The sequence below is a fragment of the Vulpes lagopus genome, chromosome 21 (assembly GCF_018345385.1).
Source record: "Vulpes lagopus strain Blue_001 chromosome 21, ASM1834538v1, whole genome shotgun sequence".
Classification (NCBI taxonomy): Eukaryota; Metazoa; Chordata; class Mammalia; order Carnivora; family Canidae; genus Vulpes; species Vulpes lagopus.
The window spans coordinates 4,185,323-4,209,171 of NC_054844.1; the positions used below are offsets into that span (position 1 = coordinate 4,185,323).

The following is a 23,849-nucleotide window of genomic DNA, read 5'->3' on the forward strand; positions in this document are numbered from 1 at the left end:
TTTTTGAACAACTTTATTGAGATCGAATTCACAATACTGTAAATGTACACCAGGTTAAAGTGCACAAATAGCTTTTAAACCTCATATCGAATGGAATCATAACATGTGATGGTTTGTGTCTGGCTTCTCTGACTTAAGAAGAAGTTCATACATGCTGTCACCTCTGTCAATGCTTCAGGGCTTTTTATTGTTAAATAACATTCTGAGTTGTGGCTACACCATGTTTTGTTATCCATTCATCAATTGATGGACATTTGGGTTGTTTTCACTCTTTGGCTATTACCAGTAATGCTGCTCTGAACATTTGTGTGTAAGTTTCTATGCAGACATGCTTTCATTGCTCTTGGCTGTTGTATCTCCATATAGGTATTCCAAGGCATACCTACTCTACCTTGGGTAATAGGGATGGAGTTGCTGGTGCTGAGTCATATGGTAACTCTGTTTCACATGTTAGGGAGCTGCCAGACTGTTTTCCAATGCCATCAAACCATTGTACATATACCCACTAGCCATATAAACTGGGGCCACTGGGGCCTTATTTCTCCACATCCTTGCCAACACTTATTATTGTCTGTCTTTGATTATAGACATTTTAGTGGGTATGAAGTGGTATCTCACTGTAGTCTTGATTTGCATTTCCCTAATGACTAATTTTCTTCAATACTGTGGGTTGTCTTTTTACTTTCTTGATGGTATCATTTTCAGCATAGTTTTATTATTTTTTCTTTTGTCCCTTGTATTTTTGGTGTCATACCTAAGAAACCATTGCCTACCCAAGGTTATAAAGACTTGCTCCTGTGTTTTCTTCTAAGAGAATACTTCCTGTATTTGTTTTGAGTTATTTTTTTTTAAGATTTTATTTATTTATTCATAGAGACACAGAGAGAGGCAGAGACACAGGCAGAGGGAGAAGCAGGCTCCATGCAGGGAGCCCAAAGTGGGAATCGACCCTGGGTCTCCAGGATCAGGCCCTGGGCTGAAGGCAGCACTAAACTGCTGAGCCACCCGGGCTGCCCTGTTTTGAGTTATTTTTATATATGCTGTGAGATGAGGTTCCAACTTCATTCTTTTGCATGTGGACAACCAGTTGTCCCAGCACCATTTATTGAAAAACTACTTTTTCTCAGTGGGTATACTTTGCTTTTATTTTTACTAGTTTCACTAGGGTACTCATTTTTTCATGGTATGTGGACACCTTAGCTGGCTCCAGATTGTAAAGATTTCTAGACAAATCCAGTGATGTTCCTTAGACACAGATGCACATTAGATGGAGAACATTTATGCCACCTGCTGGGCAATGGTCTTTTTGGGTCAGGTTGCCCATCTATTTGTACCTCTAAGAGAGGTGGTCATTGGTGTACTGAACTAATATTTTAAGAAGTGTGATTTAAAGATTTTAGTCTTGTCTTCTTATGATCTCACTTTGTATGCCAGGAAGACTAGTTATTTTTAGCCACTGTTAGACGCAGGCAACCATTCTGATCTTGCTGGTTGTCCAGTCTATTCCAGGAGTGTCAGACTATAACTAGCCCACCAGCTCTACAGAGTTTTTGTGGAAAATTGGCTGTCAGTGATGTCAGACTCTCATTAATTTGAGGCTTTCCTGAGCTTTATTATTTTATAAAATGAAGCCCTTTGTTGGAATGCCATCTAATCTCCTTTATTTCCTCACTTATTTTGGAATTACCATTCAGTATTTTGCTCCCGGGGATTGATAATAGGATGTACCACCACATTCTGGAGAAAATGGAGTCTTTGAGTTATTGTTTGATTTCCAAGGGAATTGGGAAATTTAAAGGTCTATGCAACTCTTAACATCCTGAAAGCAACATATTTTAATTGCATTGAGGGCATCAGACAGTCACGTGTGGCTCTCTTCCTGACTGCCTGTCCTTTAATGTGGTTTATGGGGATGCCCGGGTGGCTCAGTGGTTAAGAGTCTGCCTTTGGCTCAGGATGTGATCTCAGAATCCGGGATTAAGTCCCACATTGGGCTCCCTGCAAGGAGCCTGCTTCTCCCTCTGCCTGTGTCTCTGCTTCTCTCTCTCTGTGTCTCTCATGAATAAATAAATCTTTTTTAAAAATGTGGTTTATGAAGCCTCATTGACTGCTTCTTAGGGAATATAAAACATAAATGAAATATGAATTGTCATTGTTGCATTGAAGCTCAATTAACGCCTCATCCAAACCATGTGAGGATGACTAGAATGCTAAATCAGGTGACGCTTTTTGTCAACACGGCAATTTGCCCACATGTAGGTATTTTATGATTTTTTTTCTTATTTACAAACTTGGACAAGAGTGGGATATATTTAGTGCTGTAATGTAGTACCAATAGTCCTGGGGTTCACAGTTCAAATCTACAGTTGTTTGTTTCTTTTTTTCCTTCAAGTTGTTGATCTAAATAAGTTTGACTTGTGTTGAAGTTGCTAGAGAAAGGCTTCACCAGATACATTCATAGGATCACTATGACTGAGAATCTAGTTTGCCCTTTATAGGTCTAAAAACCTGGTTTTGTCAGTGAACCTAAATGTAACCAGGTCTTTTTTTAAAAAAATATTTTATTTATTTATTCATGAGAGACACACACAGAGAGAGATAGAGAGAGAGAGAGAGAGAGAGAGACAGGCACAGACACAGGCAGGGGGAGAAGCGGGCCCCATGCAGGGAGCCCAATGTGGGACTTGATCCCAGGTCTCCAGGATCAGGCCCCGGGCTGAAGGCAGTGCTAAACTGCTGAGCCACCTGGGCTTGCCCTGTAACCAGGTCCTTTGTGGCACAAGCCCACACTAGTGAAATTGACAATAGTCAGTTACAAAACTGGACACCAGTTTATTAATTTGCAGTGAGAGCTCCAGCTTTACAGTATATTTTTTATTAATTTAAAAAATATAATTTTTAATTAATTTAATTAAATACAGTATATTTATTAATTTACAATGAGAGCTCCAGCTTTACAGTATATTTTCCAGTATACATTCATCTCTGCTGGTCATGATTCCCTATTCCCAGGAATATGGTATCTAAGAAGTTAATTGACTATTAGAAGGCTGATGGGTAAGCAGGGAATCTGAGGAAATGAAATTAGTAGTCCCAAGGGCCATTTCATCAAGGCCATGAAGATGCCTTATATAGTTTCTTGTCCACAAAGAAAGGAAGCTCTCCCAGTAAATAGATAATAGATTTAGTGTTTCTCTGTTTTTGGACAGGTTGGATAAACTCTGCCAAATTCTTATTCTTTGGCTCCCCCTTTCTGGACCACAAACAGAATACCTCTTTTCTTTTTTTCTTTTCTTTTCTTTTCTTTTCTTTCCTTTCCTTTTCTTTCTTTCTTTCTTTCTTTCTTTCTTTCTTTCTTTCTTTCTTTCTTTCTTTCTTTCTTTCCTTCCTTCCTTCCTTCCTTCCTTCCTTCCTTCCTTCCTCCTTTTTTTTTTAGAGAGAGAGAGAGGGAAGGGGGGGAGAGAGTGTGAGTGAGAGAAGGGCAGAGGGAGAGGGAGAGAGAGGGAGAGAATCTTAAGCTGGCTCCGCATGGAGCCTGACATGGGGCTCCATCTCACAACTCTGAGATCATGACTTAAGCTGAAATCAAGAATCGGGTGCTTAACCAACTGTCACCCTGGCACCCCAGTTGTCCCCTTTTCCATAGAACATTTTTTCTTTACAAATGTTAACAAAATGGATTAGCTATGGCCTGTGGTTGTGCTTCCTTGGTTATTGCTGGGTATGAGACTATATGAGGCTAGATAACTGGCCACATAGAGCAGATTTGGCAGTTTCTTATGCCTCTATGTTTCATATTTCCCATCTCTTCAGCATATCCCCTATGCGAGACTTCTCAGTTGCTGGAAGAACCATATCAGCAAGTTCTGCAGGGAGAAGTTCATTATGGCCGCTACATATTTAGTGTTCCTATTACATTAAGATCTGCCTATTCATATTAATTCATGAGTTTCAAAATCTCAGAAATGTCAGTTATTCTTCCTAGCTTCCTCTGACCTTTATTCTTTCTTGACAGGTTAGTCCATTTGGGCACATTACCTTATCTCCCTAGTCTTTTTTCTTATTCACAAGGTTGGGTAAAGAATAGTTCTGTTTCTTCTGTGTCCTCTGAATTTATTTACAAGCTTTCATCAGCCCAGTTGAGGAAAAATCATACTTCCTTTCTTATGGATAGTCTCACCCCTTGAGTAACTCATCTTTCTAATAGCACTTTTTAAAAGCAGTTGAATGAAAAAAAGTAAATAGATTTTTGCCTAAGAAACAATAAAATAAGTTATAATATCTTTGCTTTAAAATCATGGCTTGAGATCTCTGGGTGGCTCAGTGGTTTGGTGCCTGCCTTCGGCCCAGGGTGTGATCCTGGAGACCCGGGATTGAGTCCCACATTGGGCTCCCTGCATGGAGCCTGCTTCTTCTTCTGCCTGTGTCTCTGCCTCTCTCTCTGTGTCTCTCATGAATAAATAAATAAAATCTTAAAAAAAAAAGAAATATTTAAAAATAAATAAATAAAATCATGGCTTAATTTTTTAGGTTGGAGCTTGGCACTCTCCTATTCTGAAATATTCCAGATCCATAATAATTTCCAGGTATTATAAGCTCTTAATTGTCAAAGCTTAAAAATAATATATATACTAGTACTTTCCTTTTCATGTTGTTGGACTTTTTTCTCATAGTCCTCATGCTTTTTCCCTGACTTTCCTTGTTACCATATTCTCTGTGTCACTTTTAGCCACTGAGTAATTGCCTTCTATTTGGAATGTAATTTATTTCCCTTTTTATCCTTGGCCCAGATTTGTTTGATTTCTCATTATGTAAAAATGAGCAAGAAAGCAAAACTTACTACTCTGTAGCCGATTAAAATGGAAAATAATTTGAGGTTTAGAGGATAATAAGTTTTATTTTTCTATCCATTATAAAAGTAAGAAAATTTAGGGAAAATATAGAAAACTAAAAAAAGGGGGGAAAAATCCATATCCTACCACCCGAAGTAATCACCATTACTGTATTTCTTCATCTTTTCTCCTATGCATACGTTTTTATATAAACTTGTGACCATCCTCGAATAATAATATGATACTGTAAATATTTTAAATAACTTGGATCATGGACTCAGCTTGGCTAGAAATGCATTTGTATCATTTTAAATAGATTTTTTAAGGTTTTTGGTAAATATTTATTAAACAAAATGAGTGAATCCTTGTCCCTCTCTTGCCTCAATTTTCCCATGTCTCAAGCATGATAAATTAGTTTATAAGAGGTTTGTGAGGATTAGTGAAAATATGTAAATGTGTGAAGCAGCTAGGTCTTGTCATAACTCTCCTGGCTATAACATCACATTTTTTTTCCCTAGAGAGCCCTGCTGGAGAAGAAGCAGAGGAAAAAGCGCCTTGAGCCGCTCATGGTACAACCAAATCCAGAAGCCAGGCTACGTCGATCAAAGCCAAGAGGTAGCGAGGAGCAAACTCCTTTGGTGGAACCTCATACCCCACAGAATGAGGTCATCCTACATGGTGTGTGTTTAGGCAGCATCCCTTCCCACTAGGTACAGTTTTCAAAAACCTAGCAGAAGGCAGGAAGATTCTCAGATGGACCAGAGGGACAATATTAGCATCATTACTAGGTACCTTCGTAAATCTTTTGGGTCTTTGAGTTAAAATAAAAGCAATAGTTTGATTAGTGAAGGGTACCTTGCAGTATGTGTCCATCCTAAAACTGTTGTTTTCATTGCCAAATGAATTAGTCCAGAAGGGCCTATTTAAGGAACATACAGTCTTGATTGTTGCATCATGACAGAGTAAGCCACGATGCCAAGAGTAGTTGAGAGCACCCATTCTTCCAATAGATAGGACTCATTGGGCCACATGAAGTGGTGAGCTGTTGACTTGGACAGGATCTGAACTTTGAGGGGCCTACTTTGTTTTCATGATCTCATTCTTTGGTTTCTAAAGTATAACATCAAGTACATTTTATTTGGTAACAGTCAGAACATGTTAATAAAATGAACACCAGTCCTGAGTTCCTCTATTGACAAATGTCCATGTGGATATTAAGGAAGAAGTGAAATGCTTTTTGGTTCTTAATTCTAATCATATACACCAGAACCACCCAGCCAAATAACAGATAATACTTTCCTCTTTTTTCGTTTCTTTTGGACCCTAGGCATTGATGGTCCAGCTGCCTTCTTGAAGCCAGATGCTCAAGATTTGGAAACCAAACTTCATGTTGTCTCAGTAGACTCTTCTGCTCTGGAAGAGGATACCGAAGGAAGTGTTGATGGAGAAGGCGCTTTGGATACTGTGTCCAAGCCAGATCTCCAGGAGATTCTCCAAAAACATGGTGAGGATTGGTAATGATTGTAAGGCAGTTAATCATCTTAGCCATGTATAATCTTTTCCTTTCTTTCATTGTCAGTTAACAATCTAGATGATTCAAAATTGCTTGGAATGTGGCTTATGGCTTTACAGAGGTGAGACAGTATTATGCATCTTTGACATCTGAGAATTGACCATTCTCAGATGACCCTGGATTCACCTCGCCCTACAAGTACAACTACATAACTAGCAAATCATCCTGAATACCCTGTTGACCTGAAGACTGGCAGAACATACTCCACAACTAAAGGTAGAGAAGAGGCTGCACTGAAGAAGGCAGGAAGCATGGAGACGTGGTTTGGGAGAAAAGTGGATCAGAGCTGCTGTGGTAGGGAGGGAGGTGCAGTCGTGGAGAAGGGCAAGAGACAGACTCACGCAGGGGAGTGCACATATAGTACTAGAGTCCCTATAGCAATTGGCTTGGAAAGTGAGAGGGGCTGGATTTCGTGAGTTCTTGCGAGCATCAGGGCTTAAAGCTTGGTGTTCTGAAGGTCAGTGGGCTTTGCTCAAGGAGAGCTTGGAGGACGCCATGCAGTTCCTAGAGAAAAGGCAGGCAAAAGACCTGTGGACATACACCGTAGAAACAACGATCTGAAGAGTGCCCAGGGCACACAGTGGGAAGGTTAGTTGCTCATCTTGGAGCATTTCCCAGAGAGAGAGCATTCATGGCGACACCCCTCCAGGAACAAAGAAACTGGCAGGTGCCATTTCTCTCCCCTGCTCCTTAGCGTAGGCACATAGCCACCTGTGAGAACCAGTGCAACACTGACACTCACTACCTAACTTGCTTACACCAAGCCCCACTCCACCCTTGGATCTGCTCACCCTTCCTAGTTATGCATGCCTCAGTCCCTGAAGTGGGTAGTCCCCTCTACAAATCCCTCCCCCAGGCCAAACCCCTGTCCACGTTTTGTCTCCTGACCTGGAAGTGTGAGGCCCCAGTTCCATTGGCAGTGGTAACAGGTCTCATTTCACAAACAGACCAGAGCAGACCTAATTAAAACATGCCACATTCAGGCCAGGGACTAAACACTGCCAATAACAGGCAAAGAGAACCTCTGCAGATGATTATCCTGAAGGATAGAGCAGACAGGACACAACTGCAGAGCACATGCAGCACACATTCCTGGAAACACCAGGCCTTGAGAAACGGGACACTATACTGCAGGGCACTGTAACATATCTTCTTGATAAAGTCATTACCTTCAAGAACAGAAGACACAGCTGACTTTTCTAACACAGAGAAATAGGCACTGAGAGACAAAGTGAGAAGACAGGGGAATTTGTCCCAAATGAAAGAACAGGACAAGGCCATAGCCAGAGATCTAAGTGAAACAGGTATAAGTAACATACCTGATGGAGGATTTAAAAAAATTATCATGAGGATATTCACGGGTTGAGAAAAGAGTAGAGGACATCAGTGAGACCATTAATACAGAGATAAGGAATAACAGCAGAGAAAAAGGGCTCAATAGACAAAATGAGAAACGTGCTTGATGGAATGAACAGCAGGCTAGAAGAAGCAGAAGAACAAATTAACGACCTCAGAGACAGAGTAATGGAAAATAATCAAGCTGAACAAAAGAGAGAAAAAGAATTTTGGGACACTAGAATAGACTTTGGCAACTCAGTGACTCCATCAAACACAATAACATTTGTATTATAGGAGTCACAAAAAGAGAGAGAGAAAAGAGGCAAGAGAATTTATTTGAGGAAATAATTGCTGAAAAGTTCCCTAATCTGAGAAAAGAAACAAATATCTGTATTGAGGAGGTACAGAACAGATCCACACTGAGACATATTGTAATTAAAATGTCAAAATATAGTGTTTAAGAAGAAATATTAAAAGCAGCAAGGCAGGGGCACCTGGGTTGTGCAGTCAGTTGAGTGGCCAGCTCTTGATTTTGGCTCAGGTCATGATCTTGGAGTCATGAGATCAAGCCCCATGTCAAGCTCTACACTCAGTGCAGAGAGTCCTCTTGAGACTCTCTCTCCCTCTGCCCCTCCCCCTATACACTCAAATAAACAAACAAACAAATAAATAAACAAATAAAGCAGCAAATCAAAAGAAGACAATACAAAGGAAACCCCATAAGAATGTTTAGCAGATTTTTCAGCAGAAACTTTCTAAGCCTGAAAGGAGTGGCATGGTATATTCAAAATGCTGAATGGGAAAAACCTGTAGCCAAGAATACTCTGTTTAGCAAGACTGTCTTTCAGAATAGAAGGAGAGATAAAGGGTTTCCAGACAAACAAAAACTAAAGGAGTTGTGACCATTAAACCAGACTTGCAAGAAACATTAAAGGAGGGTCTTGAATGGAAAGGAAAGACCAAAAATGACAGTGTGAAGATAGGAAACACAAAAGCAGTAAAAATGAATATTTCTGTAAAAAATAAATCAAGGAACTCACAAAATGAAAGGATATAAAATATGATACCATATACCTAAATGTAGGGAGGAGAGGAATAAAGAATGGTTTCAAACTTAAATGACCATAAACTTAATACAGATCACTATATGCAGATGTTATATGCAAACCTAATGGGAACCACAAGTCAAAAACCACTAATAAATATGCAAAGAATAAAGAGAAAGAAATCCGAATATATCACTAAAGAAAACCAACAAACCATGAAACAAAGACAAGAAAGAATCAGAGAAAAATCTTCAGAAACAACCACCAAACAAGTAATAAAATAGCATAAATACATATCTATCAATAATTAGTCTGAATGTAAATGGACAAAATTTACAATTTTACAAAATTTACAATCCAAACCAAAGACCTAGGGTGACGGAATGCATAAAGAAACAACATGAAAAAAAAAAAAAAGAAACAACATGAGACCCACCCATATGCTTACAACAGACTCATTTTTTTATTTTTTATTTTTTTAATAAATTTTTATTTATTTATGATAGTCACACACAGAGAGAGAGAGAGAGGCAGAGACACAGGCAGAGGGAGAAGCAGGCTCCATGCACCAGGAGCCCGACGTGGGATTTGATCCTGGGTCTCCAGGATCGCGCCCTGGGCCAAAGGCAGGTGCCAAACCGCTGCGCCACCCAGGGATCCCAACAACAGACTCATTTTAGACCAGAAGACACCTACAGATTGAAAGTGAGGGAATGGAGAAAATTTATCATGCAAGTGGATGTAAAAAAAAAAAAAAGCCAGAGTAGCAACACTTATATCAGACAAATTAGACTTTAAAACAAAGACTGTAACAAGAGACAAAGAAGGACACTATATAATCATAAAGGAGACAATCCAACAAGAAGATATAATGACTGTAAATATTAATGCACCCAACATTTTAGCACCCAAATACACAAAACAGTTAAAACAGGGGCACCTGGGTGGCTCAGTGATTGAGCATCTGCCTTCGACTCAGGTAGTGATCTGGAGTCCTGGTATCAAGTCCCACATCAGGCTCCCCAAAGGGAGCCTGCTTCTCCCTCTGCCTATGTCTCTGCCTCTCTCTCTGTGCCTCTCATGAATAAATAAAATAAAATCTTAAAAAAAAAAAACAGTTAATAACAAACATAAAAGAACTAATTGAAAATAATACAATAATAATAGGGGACTTTAACACTCCTTACATTGATAGAGAGATCATCCAAACACAAAATCAAGAAGGAAAGTGGCTTTGAATGACAAAGTGGACCAGATGGATTTCACAGATATATTCAGAACATCCCATCCTAAAACAGCAGAACGCACATTCTTTTCAAATGCACATGGAACATTTTCCAGAATACATCACATATTACACCACAAAACAAGCCTTAACAAATTCAAAAGGATCGAAGTCCTACCTTGCATCTTTTCTGACTATAGCACTATAAAACTACAAGTCAACTACAAGAAAAAGAAAATCTCTGGAAAGACCACAAATACCTGAAAGTTAAATAACATGGTACTAAACAATGGATGGGTCAACCAGGAAATGAAAGAAGAAATTAAAAAGTACATGGAAACAAATGAAAATGAAAACACAGTGGTTCAAAAGCCTTTGGGATGCAGCTAAAACAAATCTAAGTGGGAAGTTTCTGGCAATGCAGGCCTACTTTAAGAAGCAAGAAAAACCTCAAATACACTACCTAACCTTATACCTAAAGGAGCTAGAAAAACAACAACAACAAAAATCCCTAAAACCAGCAGAAGGAAGGAAATAATAAAGATTAAAGGAGGAAAAAAAAAAAAACGTAGAACAGATGTATGAAACTAGGAGCTGATACTTTGAAAAAAATCAATAAAGTTGATAAATCTTTAGCCAGACTTATCAAGAAAAAAAGAAAAGTGGTTCAAATAAAATTACAAATGAGAGAGGAGAAATAACCAACAGCACAGAAATACAGTTATAAGAGGATATTATGAAAAATTATATGCCAACCAAATTGGACAACCTGGAAGAAATGGATAAATTCCCAGGAAATATAACCTACTAAAATGGAAACAGGAAGAAATAGAAAATTTGAGCAGACCAATTACCAGAAAATAAGTAACCCCAAAAATCAGTTATCAGAATCAGTAATCAAAAACTCCCAACAAACAAAAGTCCAGGACCAGATAGCTTTACAGGTGACTTCTACCAAACATTTAAAGAATTAATACCTATTTTTCTCAAACTATCCCAAAAAATAGAAGAGGAAGGAAAACTTCCAGTTTCATTCTGTGAGACAGCATTACCCTGATACCAAAACCAGATAAAGATACCACAAAAAAAGAGAACTATAGGCCAATATCTCTGATGATGAACATAGATGCAAAGATCCCCAACAAAATACTTGCAAATTGAATCATCCAACAATACATTAAAAAAAATAATTCACTGTGCTCAAGTGGGTTGCAAGGGCAGTTCAATATTTGCAAATCAATCCACATAATACATCATATCAATAAGAAAGGGCAAACAGTGTAGAGGTTCCTCAAAAAGTTAAAACAAGAACTACCCTATGATACAGCAATCACACTACTATTTACCCAAAGAATATAGAAACACTAGTTCAAAGGGATGCATGCACCCCTATGTTTAAAACAGCATTATTTATGATAGCCAAGATATGGAAGCAGCCCAAGTGTTCATTGATTGATGAATGGATAAATAAGATAGCCCGAGTCCCACATCGGGCTCCTTGCATGGAGCCTGCTTCTCTCTCTGCCTTTGTCTCTGCCTCTCTCTGTGTGTCTCTCATGAATAAGTAAATAAAATCTTTTTTAAAAAATGTGAGGATAAAATGAGAAAATAGTTTTTAATGAAATAGGGTTTTTCCCCCCGTGGGGAGCCTGATGTGGGACTTGATCCCGCCAGGATCATGACCTGAGCCAAAGGCAGATGCTCAAGCACTGAGCCACCCAGGTGCCAAATCAAATAGTTTTTAATTTTTTTTTTAATAAAAAGTACTTCATAAATCCAAGGGAATAGCATTTCAAACATTCCCAACTCTAATTAGTTAGACTAGAGATGAACAAAATGCTGGAAAACAAAAAAGTAACTGATGTAGAGAACAATAGATCATTGAATTTTTAAAATTGTGGTAAAATATACATAACATAAAACTTGTCATTTTTTAAGTGTACAGTTCAGTGACATTAAGTACATTCACATTGTTATGCAACTATTGCCACGATCCATTTCCAGAACTGTATATTAAAAAGGAATGGAAAAAAAAAAGAAAAATAAATAAAAAGGAATGGAATTCTGACACAGGCTACCATGTGTTATCTGTTCATCAGTTGATAGATACATGGGTTGTTTCCACCTTTTGGATATTGTGAATAATGTTGCTGTGAACATTGGTATATAAGTATCTGTTTGAGTCTGTGCTTTTAATTCTCTTGTTACATACCCAGAAATAGAATTACCACATGTGGTAATTCTATCTTTAAATATTTTGGGAACCACCATACTGTTTTCCACAGTGATTGCCCTATTTTACATTGCACAAGAGTTCCAATTTCTCTGCATCTTTGCCAGTACTTATTTTCTATTTTTTTATTTGCATTTGCATTTCCCTAATGACTAGTGCTGTTGAGCATCTTTTCATGTGCTTATTGGCCATTTATATGTCTTCTTTGAAGAAATGTCTATTCATGTCCTTTACCCACTTCTGAATTGGGTTGTTTGTCTTGTTGTTGTTGAATGCGTGTTGCCGAAGTGCTTTTTCTATTCTGGATATTAATTCTTTAATTAAGAATTAATTAAAGGGAAAGGGAAAACAAGGGATAGATCTGAGTGAGAATATGAAGAAAGAATTGTCAAAATTTGGATGAAGTAGCTATGTTTTAAGTCAGAATAGATGGAATGTGTTAAGCAAGAAAATTAAAATTATATTTGGATTGATGATTTATTTTTTAAACCAATGTTGGCAGTTTTTGACAGTTCTTCCTTTCTGCCAGGTATCTCAGGTAGTTTGAACTTTGATGAAGAGGAGACCGATGGGGAGGAAGAAGGAAAAAAATTATGTCATTCACCATATTCAGTGGCAGAGAGACCCAATTCTGCTTCTAGCCAGAAATCAACCACAGTATGTAGTTCTGAAACTTCTTCCTTTGGAACTAATTTAACTATTTCCCAAATGTATGTCTAGTATTTAAACATGATTACTGAATGAAGGTTCCTTCAAAAGATTTAAGGTCAAATTTAGTCTTGAGGTTCATGACCTCCCTAATTTCCTGCATCTCAAGCCAGCTATTAGTGGAGTTATATCCCACTTTTGTACTTAGCTCCTTCATTATTTCCAATATTCATATACTTATTTAACTTCTCAGAGTTCCCCTTGTTTTGTCAGGAGACTAGAGACTAGGAGTAAATCACTAAATTATTTTGTCCATTAATTGTTTCTTGAGGAGAGTACGTTTTCTGATCCAACCTCCTATTGCTCATGTATGACTGTTCTTTCAGGATACAGGGGCTTCTGGTTCTGCATCCCAACAAACTGATAACCAGCTGGGAGAAGTGGAGAATTTAGAGGACTTTGCATATAGTCCTGCCCCTCGGGGTATTACAGTAAAGTGTCGGATAACCAGGGATAAAAAAGGAATGGACAGGGGTCTCTTCCCCACTTACTATATGCACTTGGAAAAGGATGAAAATCGGAAGGTATGAGAATTGGTTCTTTTTTTTTTTTTTAGAGATTTTATTTATTTACTCGTGAGAGACACAAAGAGAGAGGCAGAGACACACACACAGGCAGAGGAAGAAGCAGGCTCCATGCAAGGAGCCCGATGTGGGACTTGATCCCAGAACTCCAGGATCACACCGTGAGCAGACACTCAACTGCTGAGCCACCCAGGTGTCCCGAGAATTGATTCTTAAGACAGATCTTGAGATAGAGGGGAAGAATATTGTGGGAATAGATTGTTGAAAGGTCTTAGGATAGGAGAATAACACTGGCATCGGAACAAGTTGGCTGGAAGCAGACTGTATTCATTAATTCCCAGTTGCTGTGTTCTATCTTCAAAGAGCTGATAGTCTCAGGTACAATCTACTCTACTCCAAAGAAAAAGAATATAAGAAAATGGGAAATAATATTTTAATGTAATCATTTGCACCTCTATCCTATTTTTTGGTGGAGGGAGGGTGTTACTGTGGGCTCTCTGGTTTTTATTTTAATTACGGTAGAACATGATGCTGGAAGAAAGAGCAAGTTTTAGAGAATAGAAGGAATTGGAATTATAGAAGGATATGCAAGTTAAATGTCTTATTTCTCACTCTAGAAATTTTTTTTTTTTTTCACTCTAGAAATTCTAATTTACTTTCAACCAAATTTGAGGCAATTTAATACTTGGTAATGAACAATGTATTTTGTTTTGCTACCAGGTCTAAGCTGATGATTTTAAGAGCATAGAAATGAGATGATGATTGATATCATTATTATAACCTCTAATTTATTAAGTGTTTATGATGCACTGGGCATGTGCTTAGTGCTTCGTGTCTATATAATCTTCTGCAATCCTAATCACAACCTTGTCAGATAGGATTTCTTATCTCTGCTTTAGAGATGAGTAGCTGGGGCTTGAGGAGTGACGTACCAAATCATGCTAAGTGGCAGAGCCCGAGTCAAACCCCTATCTGTTTGATTCCACAGTCCCTTTCCTAGTTATTGCCATTCTCCTGCTTCCCTGTTGTCCAAGTCCAGTAGGGTATGGGAAGGATACACAAGTGTGACAGTGTTCATGTCACTGGAGCCACAGGGGTTTAAAACACCAACATCCAAAAAGGAATAGGAAGAAAGCAGCTGTGGTAAAGAATGGGAAGAGTGGGTAGTCAGCATCCTGTGTCTCTTGAAGTTGGAAAGACCCTTCCTCACTAATTCGGAAGCTTTTTTGAAAAAGCCACTGGAGGTTTTAGGGATAAGATTGCACATAGTTGCAGTAGTCCCCTCCCATCCACCCGGTCCAATTTTTTGCCTTCTGCAGTTTCAGTCACCTACAGTCACTGCTATCTGGAAGCAGATGGTCCTCCTTCTGACATAGGTTGGGCAGTCAATAGTAGCCAAATGCCCCCTCTCTTCATCTTATCACATAGGCATTTTGCCATCTCACATCAGCATGAGAAGAAGGGGAGTATGGTACAGTGAGATATTTTGAGAGAGAAAGACTGCATTCATACAACTTTCATTATAGTATATTGTTAGAATTGTCCTATTAGTGTTGTTGCTAATCTCTTGCTATGCCTTATTTATAATTTAAACTTTGCCCCAGGTATGTGCAGAAAAAAACATAGTTTGTATAGTGTTCAGTACTATCTGTGGTTTTAGGCATCCCCGAGGGTCTTGGGACACAGCCTCTGGTGGGTAAGGGGGTCTAGTATATATGGAGAATCCAGCTAAGTGAATTTTGAAAAGCTGTATAGTAGGAAAACCCTGATAGTGAATTCTGAGAAGCATTATAAGGATTTAAAAAAGAACTGAAGTTCCAAAGATTGGTCTTCTCCAAGAAAACACCTAGTGGCAGATGACACTGGTGCCAGAGGAAGCACTGGGATGGGAGGCCACATGGCTTCAGCCGTCAAGGCCAAGGAGCTCATGACAGCCATCAAGGCCAAGGGGCTCATGACAGCAAGACTAAGAATGAGGAGTGGGTGCCTCTCTCCAATTTGGGTTGTCTTGTCAAGGACATAAAGTTCAGGTCCCCAGAGGAGATCTATCTTTTCGGTCTGCCCATCAGGGAATCTGTGATCTTTGAGGTATTCCTGGGATTGTTCTTCCAAGCTGAGGTTTTGAAGATCATACCTGTGCAAAAGCAGACCCATGCTGGCAGGCAGACTGGGTTCAAGGCATTTGTTGCCATTGGGAATTACAACAGACACATGTGTCTGGGTGTTAATGCTCCAACGAGGTAGCCACTGACTTCTGCAAGACCATCATTCTGGCCAAGATCTCTAGTCCCAGTGCAGCAAGGTCTCTGGGAGAACAAGACTGGAAAGCTCCACACCATCACTTGTGAGGTGACTGGACACTGCAGCTCTGTGCTGGTGCGCCACATCCCCAGCCCCAGGGGCACTGGTATCATATGGGCTGCTACACGTGGGCCAGGGGCTGCAGAGCCACGCTGGGCAACTTCGCCAAGGCCACTTTTGATGCCATCTCCAAGACCTACAGCTATCTCATCTCAACTCTGGGAAGAGACTCTTTTCACCAAGGCTCCCTATCAGGCATTCACTTACCATCTTGTAATGACCCACACCAGATGCTGTTGCCATCATGAAGTTTTTATACAAGAAAAATTAAGGTGAATTAAGCCTGTTAAAAAACAAAAGACCAAAAGATTGACTGCTTGGTACATGATAGGCACTTGCTAAACATTTGCCAAGTAAATAGGTAAGACGGACTGTGGTGGTTCTCTTGACATTTTTGACTGGCATTTTTTCTTTTTTCCAGATATTTCTTCTTGCGGGTAGAAAGCGGAAAAAGAGCAAAACATCTAACTACCTTATTTCCACTGATCCAACAGATTTATCTCGTGAAGGGGAAAGTTATATTGGCAAGCTCAGGTGAGAGCAGCCTTGTATCACTAACCTATTCTTTCTGATACTTTTATTCCTGTAGTTTCAGAGCAATCTGTATCTTTTTTTTACTCTGAGCATGTATGATGTTGTAATCTTAAAAAAAAAGTTCACAGAGCATCTAACTCCCTTCCTTATGTTAATGAGAGATCTTTGAAACAGTGGTGATGAATATTTGGAAAATGGCAAAAGGGCTTCCATTCTGTTCCATACCTGTCCTAGATTTATATTTGTGTAGGAGAAAAAATATAGATCATTAATGGCAACTTTGTCCTCTCGATTCTAGATCCAACCTCATGGGGACCAAGTTTACAGTTTATGACCATGGTGTCAGCCCAACCAAGGCCCAAGGCCTGGTAGAAAAGGCCTATGTCCGGCAGGAGTTGGCAGCCATCTGTTACGTATGTGCCATTCTCGTAAAGCACTCTTTTTCTGAGTCTTTTCCCTAATCTCCTGGGTGTCCTGCTGGCACTTGAAACTTACCCAACACTGAGCTCATGATCTTCCTTCCCAAGCTTGTTTCTATTTCTATAATCCTCCTCTTCTGTTGCTGGTTGCATTTTTCTCTGTATATTCAAGTTTTAATTATTTATGAATTGCCAAGTTTGGTTATTTTTTATTTTTTTCTTTAAAAATTTTTCTTATATTCAAATTCAATTAATTAACATATAGTGTATCATTAGTTTCAGTGGTAGAGTTCTATTATTCATCAGTTGCATACAACACCCATTTCACCACCATGTCCTCCTTTACGCCCATCACCCAGCTACCCCATCCCCCCAACCCCTTTGCCTCCAGCAATCCTTAGTTTACTTCCTAGAATTCAGAGTCTCTTACAGTTTGTCTCCTTCTCTGATTTCGCATTTCTTGTCTTACCTGCTCTTTCATTTTCCTAAAACACAGCTTCAGTAGATCCTGTAGTTTTCCTGTTTCAGATCTTCTAACGACTACCCATTGCATCCAGAATAAAGCCCTAATGTGTTAGCCTTTCCTCCCAGACTCCTCTAGTGGTCCTGGCCCCTCCTGTTCCCCTGTTCTAGCCATGACAGCCCCCTGTCATTCCTTTGCTGCACCATGTGATCTTTCTTCATCCAAGAGCCTTCCTTCCCTTTCCTTGTCCTTTATCTAATCAATTGATGCCATTGGAGAAGTCTTTCCTGACCATTGATAGAGTCTACCTTATGTACACATCCCCGTGGCACCCTGTGCTTCTTCTTGTAACTAATACATTATACTTATTACTGCTTGTTCAACCTGAACCTTCTCTACCCATTTGCAAACTCTTACTCTTTGCTACATCCTCACTAGCAGAGGGACCAGTGCAGGTAGGCACTCAAAGCCTTGTTGAGTAAAAGAAAGCAAGAATCAAATAACCTGACTCAGCTGTTGCTTTGATTCCAAAGTCTTAACTTTTGCTTAATTTAGAATTAATCTCATCATTTCCCATTTCCCATGAGGTTTTATCTATGTGACTGAGAAGCATTTGACTTAGTATTTTGTAACATAGTGTATTTTTTCTCCCACCTTCAGAATCCATTAAATATTTCAATTATGTATAACTTTCATATGTATGTACATATGTATGTGTATGTATGTATAGGTATACAAACACAAACGTATATACTTACCTATTTGCTGTGTTATTTTATTCATATATAGTCTTCCTGGCCTGACAGGTGTTTAAGGTTTTTTTTAAGGTTTGTTTCCTTTTTTTTTTTTTTTTTAAGATTTTATTTATTCATGAGAGATAGAGACAGAAGCAGAGCCAAAGGCAGACACTGAAGTACTGAGCCACCCAGGCATCCCATGTTTCTTTTTTTTAAGATTTTATTTATTAATGAGAGACACAGAGAGAGCGAGAGAGAGAGCACGTGGCAGACACAGGCAGAAGGAGAAGCAGGCTCCGTGCAGGGAGCCTGACATGGGACTTGATCCAAGGTCTCCAGGATCAGGCCCTGGGCTGAACCTGGGCTGCCCATTTTTTTTTCTTTTTAATTGAGTTATAATTGACATATTAGTTTCAGATGTATAATGTAATGACTTTTTTTTTTTTTAGTTTTTAAAAACTACTTATTTTTAAAGATCTTATTTATTTGAGAGAGTGAGAGCGAGCGAGCATGAGAGGGGACGAGGGGCAGAGGGAGAGGCAGACTTTCTCTGAGCAGGGAGCCCAATGTGGACTCAATCCCAGGATCTCGAGACCATGACCTGAGCCATAAGCAGATGCTTAACCAACTGAGCCACCTAGGCGCCCCAAGATTTATTTATTTATTTGAGAGAGAGTGTGTGTGCACACGTGAGTGGTGGGAGCAGTAGAGGGAGAGAATTCTCCAAGTAGACTCTGCCCTTACTGCAGAGCCCAATGTGAGGCTGGATCTCAGGACCCATGATGTGACCTGAGCCGAAACCAAGAGTTAGACACTTAACTGACTGAGCCACCCAGGTGCCCCAATGTAATGATTTTATATATGTATATATTGCAAGATGATCATCACAGTAAGTCTAGTTAACATCCATCACCACACATGGTTATAATTTTTTTCTTGTGATGAGAACTTCCATGATCTACTCTTAGCAACTTTCAAATATTTACAATATTATTGTTTCCTGTTTGTATAGTTGACATACATAGTTTCAAGTATACTACTTAGGGATTTATACATTATGCTATGTTCACCGGAAGTGTAGCTACCATCTGTCCCAATACTGGTGACTATATTTCTTACGCTGACATGGGCATTTGAATTTTTTGCCTCCTGCTATAAGCCCTATGTAATTTGAACTATAATTCTCACTGTATATCATATAGTGCCATGTCCTCATTGAGAAATAAATATTTATTGATGATGACAGCATTGGACAGTTTGCTCACAATTGTCTCAAATTTCACTTAACGCTAAAGAATAAGAATAAAGTTTCAAGCCTAGAATAGAATCTGTTCTAAGTTCAAGTGTTCACATTAGGTTTAAAAGGAGGTACAGTATTACTTTTTCTTTTTTCTTTTTTTTTTTTTTTTTTTTTTATGGGAGAAGGAGCCAATGCAATGGCTAGTCTTTATTGGAAAGAAGAAACTTCACAGCACATTTTGAGTAAATTAGTGCAAAGGCTCAGTGGGCCAATTAGTGGGGCACCAGCTTGTAATGGGTTCCACAGCTAGGGCATTGCTGGGCCTCGCTTTTGTGCAGCCAAAACCGGATGACGGTACTATTGTCCTCTTCACAGATGCAGCCCACTATTCGCTTGTTGGTGATAGATGGGACTAAATTAGGGTCTTCTTTGGTGCCTGCAGCTGCCTTTGGGGCTAGAATATTGTATGGGTCCAGCCCCTTCCTTTCAGCCATCATGACCTCCCTCTCCAGCCCTGTCACCTGCTCGTCATCAGTAGGAACACCACCTCCAGATGCCATTGAGCGCACCGCGGCAACTCCATTGGGACCATGAGCCCTGAGGGCCTGTGCAGCCAGCGCTCCAACTCCTCGAAGTAACCTTGAAGCCATCACGCCCGCTACAAGCAGCCTATTACTTTTCTTTTTTTGATTTTCTGTCTCTCTTCATTTACCTACAGTAAAGTAATAAAATAATTTCTGGTCTTTTTGACATCATCACTGGACATTTTGCATGCCCAAGAAAGTCTTGTGTTAAGAATGTGGGCTTATTTTTCCTTTCTGTTTCCAAGTCCCTGCCTTATTGTCCTATCTTCCAGGAAACAAATGTACTTGGATTTAAAGGTCCTAGGAAAATGTCTGTGATCATTCCAGGGATGAATATGAATCACGAACGGATCCCATTTCAGCCACGAAATGTAAGTACAGAAATATTTAATCAGCAAAGGCATCTGAAAGACAAGAATACAATACAGACAAGATCAATACCAAAAAGTATTGATTCTTGCAGAACCTCAAATTGGAGTATAGCTCATACCCTTCTCTAGGAGAGTGATCACTCCAGAACATCAGGATAAGTGCAATTGCACAGTAATTGCTAAATTGACATGAAACCACTTAATCTGCAAAGAGAAATGCTAGATAATCTATCAGAAACTTAAAATCTGCCTTAACTTTTAGCATTCTTTGTTTCTGTTGTACCCTTTCTGAAACGGAGACAATACTCCCCAACTCTACCTTCTACATCACAATGCTGAGAGTGAATGATTTCCTGTGGTTTTCAGTACAATGATTTTTCCTTCAAACAGGACCACGAGAGCTTGCTTTCCAAATGGCAAAACAAAACCATGGAGAACTTGATTGAACTGCACAACAAGGCCCCGGTCTGGAATGATGACACACAGTCCTATGTCCTGAACTTCCATGGCCGGGTCACTCAGGCATCTGTGAAGAACTTTCAGATAGTCCATGACAATGACCGTAAGCCTGCAGGAAGGGCTGGGTGGGAATAGGAGGAAAGATGTTCTTACATGGTGGGGAAACAAGCATTTCCTATCATTGACAGGAAGTTCTGTTCATGGCAGAATTATTTAAGAAAGAAATTATTTCTTTGGAAAGGCTAAAGTGCAGTTTTATTTATGTATTTTACTTTTAAAGACTTATTTATCTATTTGGGGCAGAAAAGGGAAGAGAGAGAGGGAGGAAGAGAATCCTAAGCAGGCTCCACGCTGGGTGTGGAGCCTGATAAAGGGCTCGATCTCATGACCCTGAGATTATGACCCCAAGCTGAAACCAAGAGTTGGATGCTCAACTGACTGAGCCACCCAGGCATCCCTAAAGTGGCAGTTTTATTTTTTTTTAATTTTATTTTTATTTTTTAAGATTTTATTTATTCATTCATGAGAGACACAGAGAGATAAAGAGAGAGGCAGAGACACAGGCAGAGGGAGAAGCAGGCATCATACAGAGAGCCTGACGTGGGACTCAATCCAGCGTCTCCAGGATCACGCCCTGGTCTGCAGGCGGCGCCAAACCGCTGCGCCACCGGGGCTGCCCAAAGCGGCAGTTTTATTTTTTATTTTTTTATTTATTTATTTATGATAGTAACAGAGAGAGAGAGAGAGAGAGAGAGAGAGGCAGAGACATAGGCAGAGGGAGAAGCAGGCTCCGTGCACCGGGAGCCTGATGTGGGATTCGATCCCGGGTCTCCAGGATCGCGCCCTGGGCCAAAGGCAAGCGCCAAACCACTGCGCCACCCAGGGATCCCGCAAAGTGGCAGTTTTAAAGTAAAACTTCTGAACCACTGTTTGGCAAGCAGACACAATGGCCCTCACTCAGTAAAGGTTCCTCAGCACGTCTAGCCCTTGGAGCTTGTGCTGCTCCCTCCTCTGACCATTTCATGCTAGTCAGGAGTAGCCTCCTGCTTTCTGAGAGGAAGAGAAATAGAAACTTGGCTCACAGTTAGCAGTCTTGTCAATGTCTCTTTCCATCCTTCTCAAGGTTTCCCATTTTATTTTTTTTTTATTTTTTTAATTTTTTAAAGATTTTATTTATTTATTCTTGAGAGTTAGAAGGAGAGACAGAGCCAAAGACACAGGCAGAGCCAGAGCCAGAGACACAGGCAGAGGGAGAAGCAGGCTCCATGCACCGGGAGCCCGACGTGGGATTCGATCCCGGGTCTCCAGGATCGCGCCCTGGGCCAAAGGCAGGCGCCAAACCGCTGCGCCACCCAGGGATCCCAAGGTTTCCCATTTTAAAGAAACTGGTGGTTGACTGATGTATTTGGAGTCTTCTGTGTATCCTAAGTAGGCTTTTTCCCAGTACAGCTCCATTATCTTCTAATGTCCTAATTTCTTTCTGTTTCTAGCTGACTACATAGTCATGCAGTTTGGACGTGTGGCAGACGATGTGTTCACCCTGGACTACAACTACCCGCTGTGTGCACTTCAGGCCTTTGCCATTGGCCTTTCTAGCTTTGACAGCAAGCTAGCCTGTGAATGAGGGAAACAGCCGGCGCCGAACTTTCTCACTCAGAGCTTTCAGAAGCCAATAATTGCCTCCTTTGCTTTTGCCCCAGGACATGAAGAGCGATAGGCTGCCCCTTTGGGAGTCATCCCTGAATGTATGTATATGTGTCTATACACATGTGCGTGTTTACACATATGCCTATGTGTACACACACACATATGTACACACACAATCAACTTCTCTGGGTTTTACAGACCCGGACAATGATCACAGCTTAACATGGGTGAGAGGCTGTTCACAGCACAGGGGTTCTTGTCCAGAGCACATTGGTAACTCCTGAGGCTGTTGCCCCACAGATTCGGACCTTGAGAGCCAGACTTCCTATGCTTGGAGACGTACAGCTAGAATCAGGTCTAATGATTAAATACTTGGGTATTTTTTTTTTTTTTTTTGAAGACCTTTCCAGAGTGGGACAGTTCCCTAAATTGCCTTTAGTTTTCAGGTCTGCACATTTTTTCCATAAATGGCCAGAGAGTCTTTCACAGCTGCTAAGCTTTGTTGTATTACAAGCACAGCCATGGCCAGTTCATAAACCAGTGAGTGTGGCTGTGTCCCACTGAAACGTTATTTACAAAAAACAGGCAGCAGGCCAGATTTGGCCTGGGGACTGGGTTGCTGGCCCCTGCTCCAGATATATTTCTTTACGCTATGGGCCTCTCAGCATCTTCCAGAATGGGCCTGTGGTCATGACATCATATGAGTGGGAAATGGACAACTCTAGGAAGCAACAGTCCCACGGACTGGATCCAAAAAGGTACTCAGCTCCGTCCACATAGCTTTTACCTTATTTTTTAAAATTTATTTTTATTATTTTTTTTAAAGTATGCTTTACAAGCAGCCCCGGTGGCTCAGCAGTTTAGCGCCACCTTTGGCCCAGGGCCTGATCCTGGAGTCCCGGGATCGAGCCCCACGTCAGGCTCCCTGCATGGAGCCTGCTTCTCCCTCTGACTGTGTCTCTGCCTCTCTCTCTCTCACACATGAATAAATAAATAAATAAATCTTTAAAAAAAAAAAAAAGTATGCTTTACATCCAACATGGAACTTAAACTCACGACCCTGAGTTCAAGTCATGTGCTCTACTGACCAAGCTGGCCAGGTACCCCTTAAAATTTTTTAATAAAAAAAAATAAAAATAAAATTTTTAAATTTTATTTTACTCTTTTTCAACTAAGTTTTATGTCCATGTGTGGCTTTTTAAAATTTTTATTTTCCTTTTTTTTGAAAAGTAAACTTTGTGTTTACTTTGTTTTGGTGATGATGGCTTCTAGAGCATCATTTACCTTCAGAACTGGGAAAAACCCCAACTCAGTGATCATTTTGAGTCCACACAGATAGCCTAATTCTGTGTCCTGCTGGAAGTACCCAAGGTGGGGAGACAGTGTCAGCCACTTCACCAGCCTACGAGAAGAATTTAATGCTCACTTGGAAACAAATCTAGTATCGTCTAGTCCTGATCAAAGGGAATGTGGTATTTGTGAGAGCTATCTTGCTTTCCTCGTGGGGCTTGAAGGCATGGATGTCAGAGTGCCCCTCCCTCTTCCCTCTCTTCCC

At 40.1% G+C, this 23,849-nt stretch overlaps 2 protein-coding genes across 5 annotated transcripts in view; one reads left to right on the forward strand and one right to left on the reverse strand.

The window, feature by feature from the left end:
• Window positions 1–23,199, forward strand: part of TULP3 (TUB like protein 3) — a 68,622-nt gene extending 45,423 nt beyond the window's left edge. For 3 of the 4 annotated variants that reach the window (XM_041736873.1, XM_041736871.1, XM_041736874.1), the window contains exons 3-11: window positions 5,351–5,510; window positions 6,160–6,336; window positions 12,777–12,904; window positions 13,282–13,479; window positions 16,262–16,374; window positions 16,673–16,787; window positions 20,090–20,188; window positions 20,579–20,750; window positions 22,138–23,199. In XM_041736873.1, coding sequence (XP_041592807.1) covers window positions 5,351–5,510; window positions 6,160–6,336; window positions 12,777–12,904; window positions 13,282–13,479; window positions 16,262–16,374; window positions 16,673–16,787; window positions 20,090–20,188; window positions 20,579–20,750; window positions 22,138–22,271 — 1,296 coding nt within the window. In that variant the 3' untranslated portion in view covers window positions 22,272–23,199. The remainder of the gene's footprint in view (window positions 1–5,350; window positions 5,511–6,159; window positions 6,337–12,776; window positions 12,905–13,281; window positions 13,480–16,261; window positions 16,375–16,672; window positions 16,788–20,089; window positions 20,189–20,578; window positions 20,751–22,137) is intronic. The other variant, XM_041736872.1, reaches the window with a different exon arrangement.
• Window positions 19,415–20,069, reverse strand: LOC121480374 (cytochrome c oxidase subunit 5B, mitochondrial-like). Its single transcript, XM_041736879.1, has one exon. It carries the CDS (start codon window positions 19,881–19,883, stop codon window positions 19,506–19,508), a length of 378 nt encoding a protein of 125 aa, XP_041592813.1. The 5' UTR covers window positions 19,884–20,069; the 3' UTR covers window positions 19,415–19,505.
• Window positions 23,200–23,849: the final 650 nt, after the last annotated feature.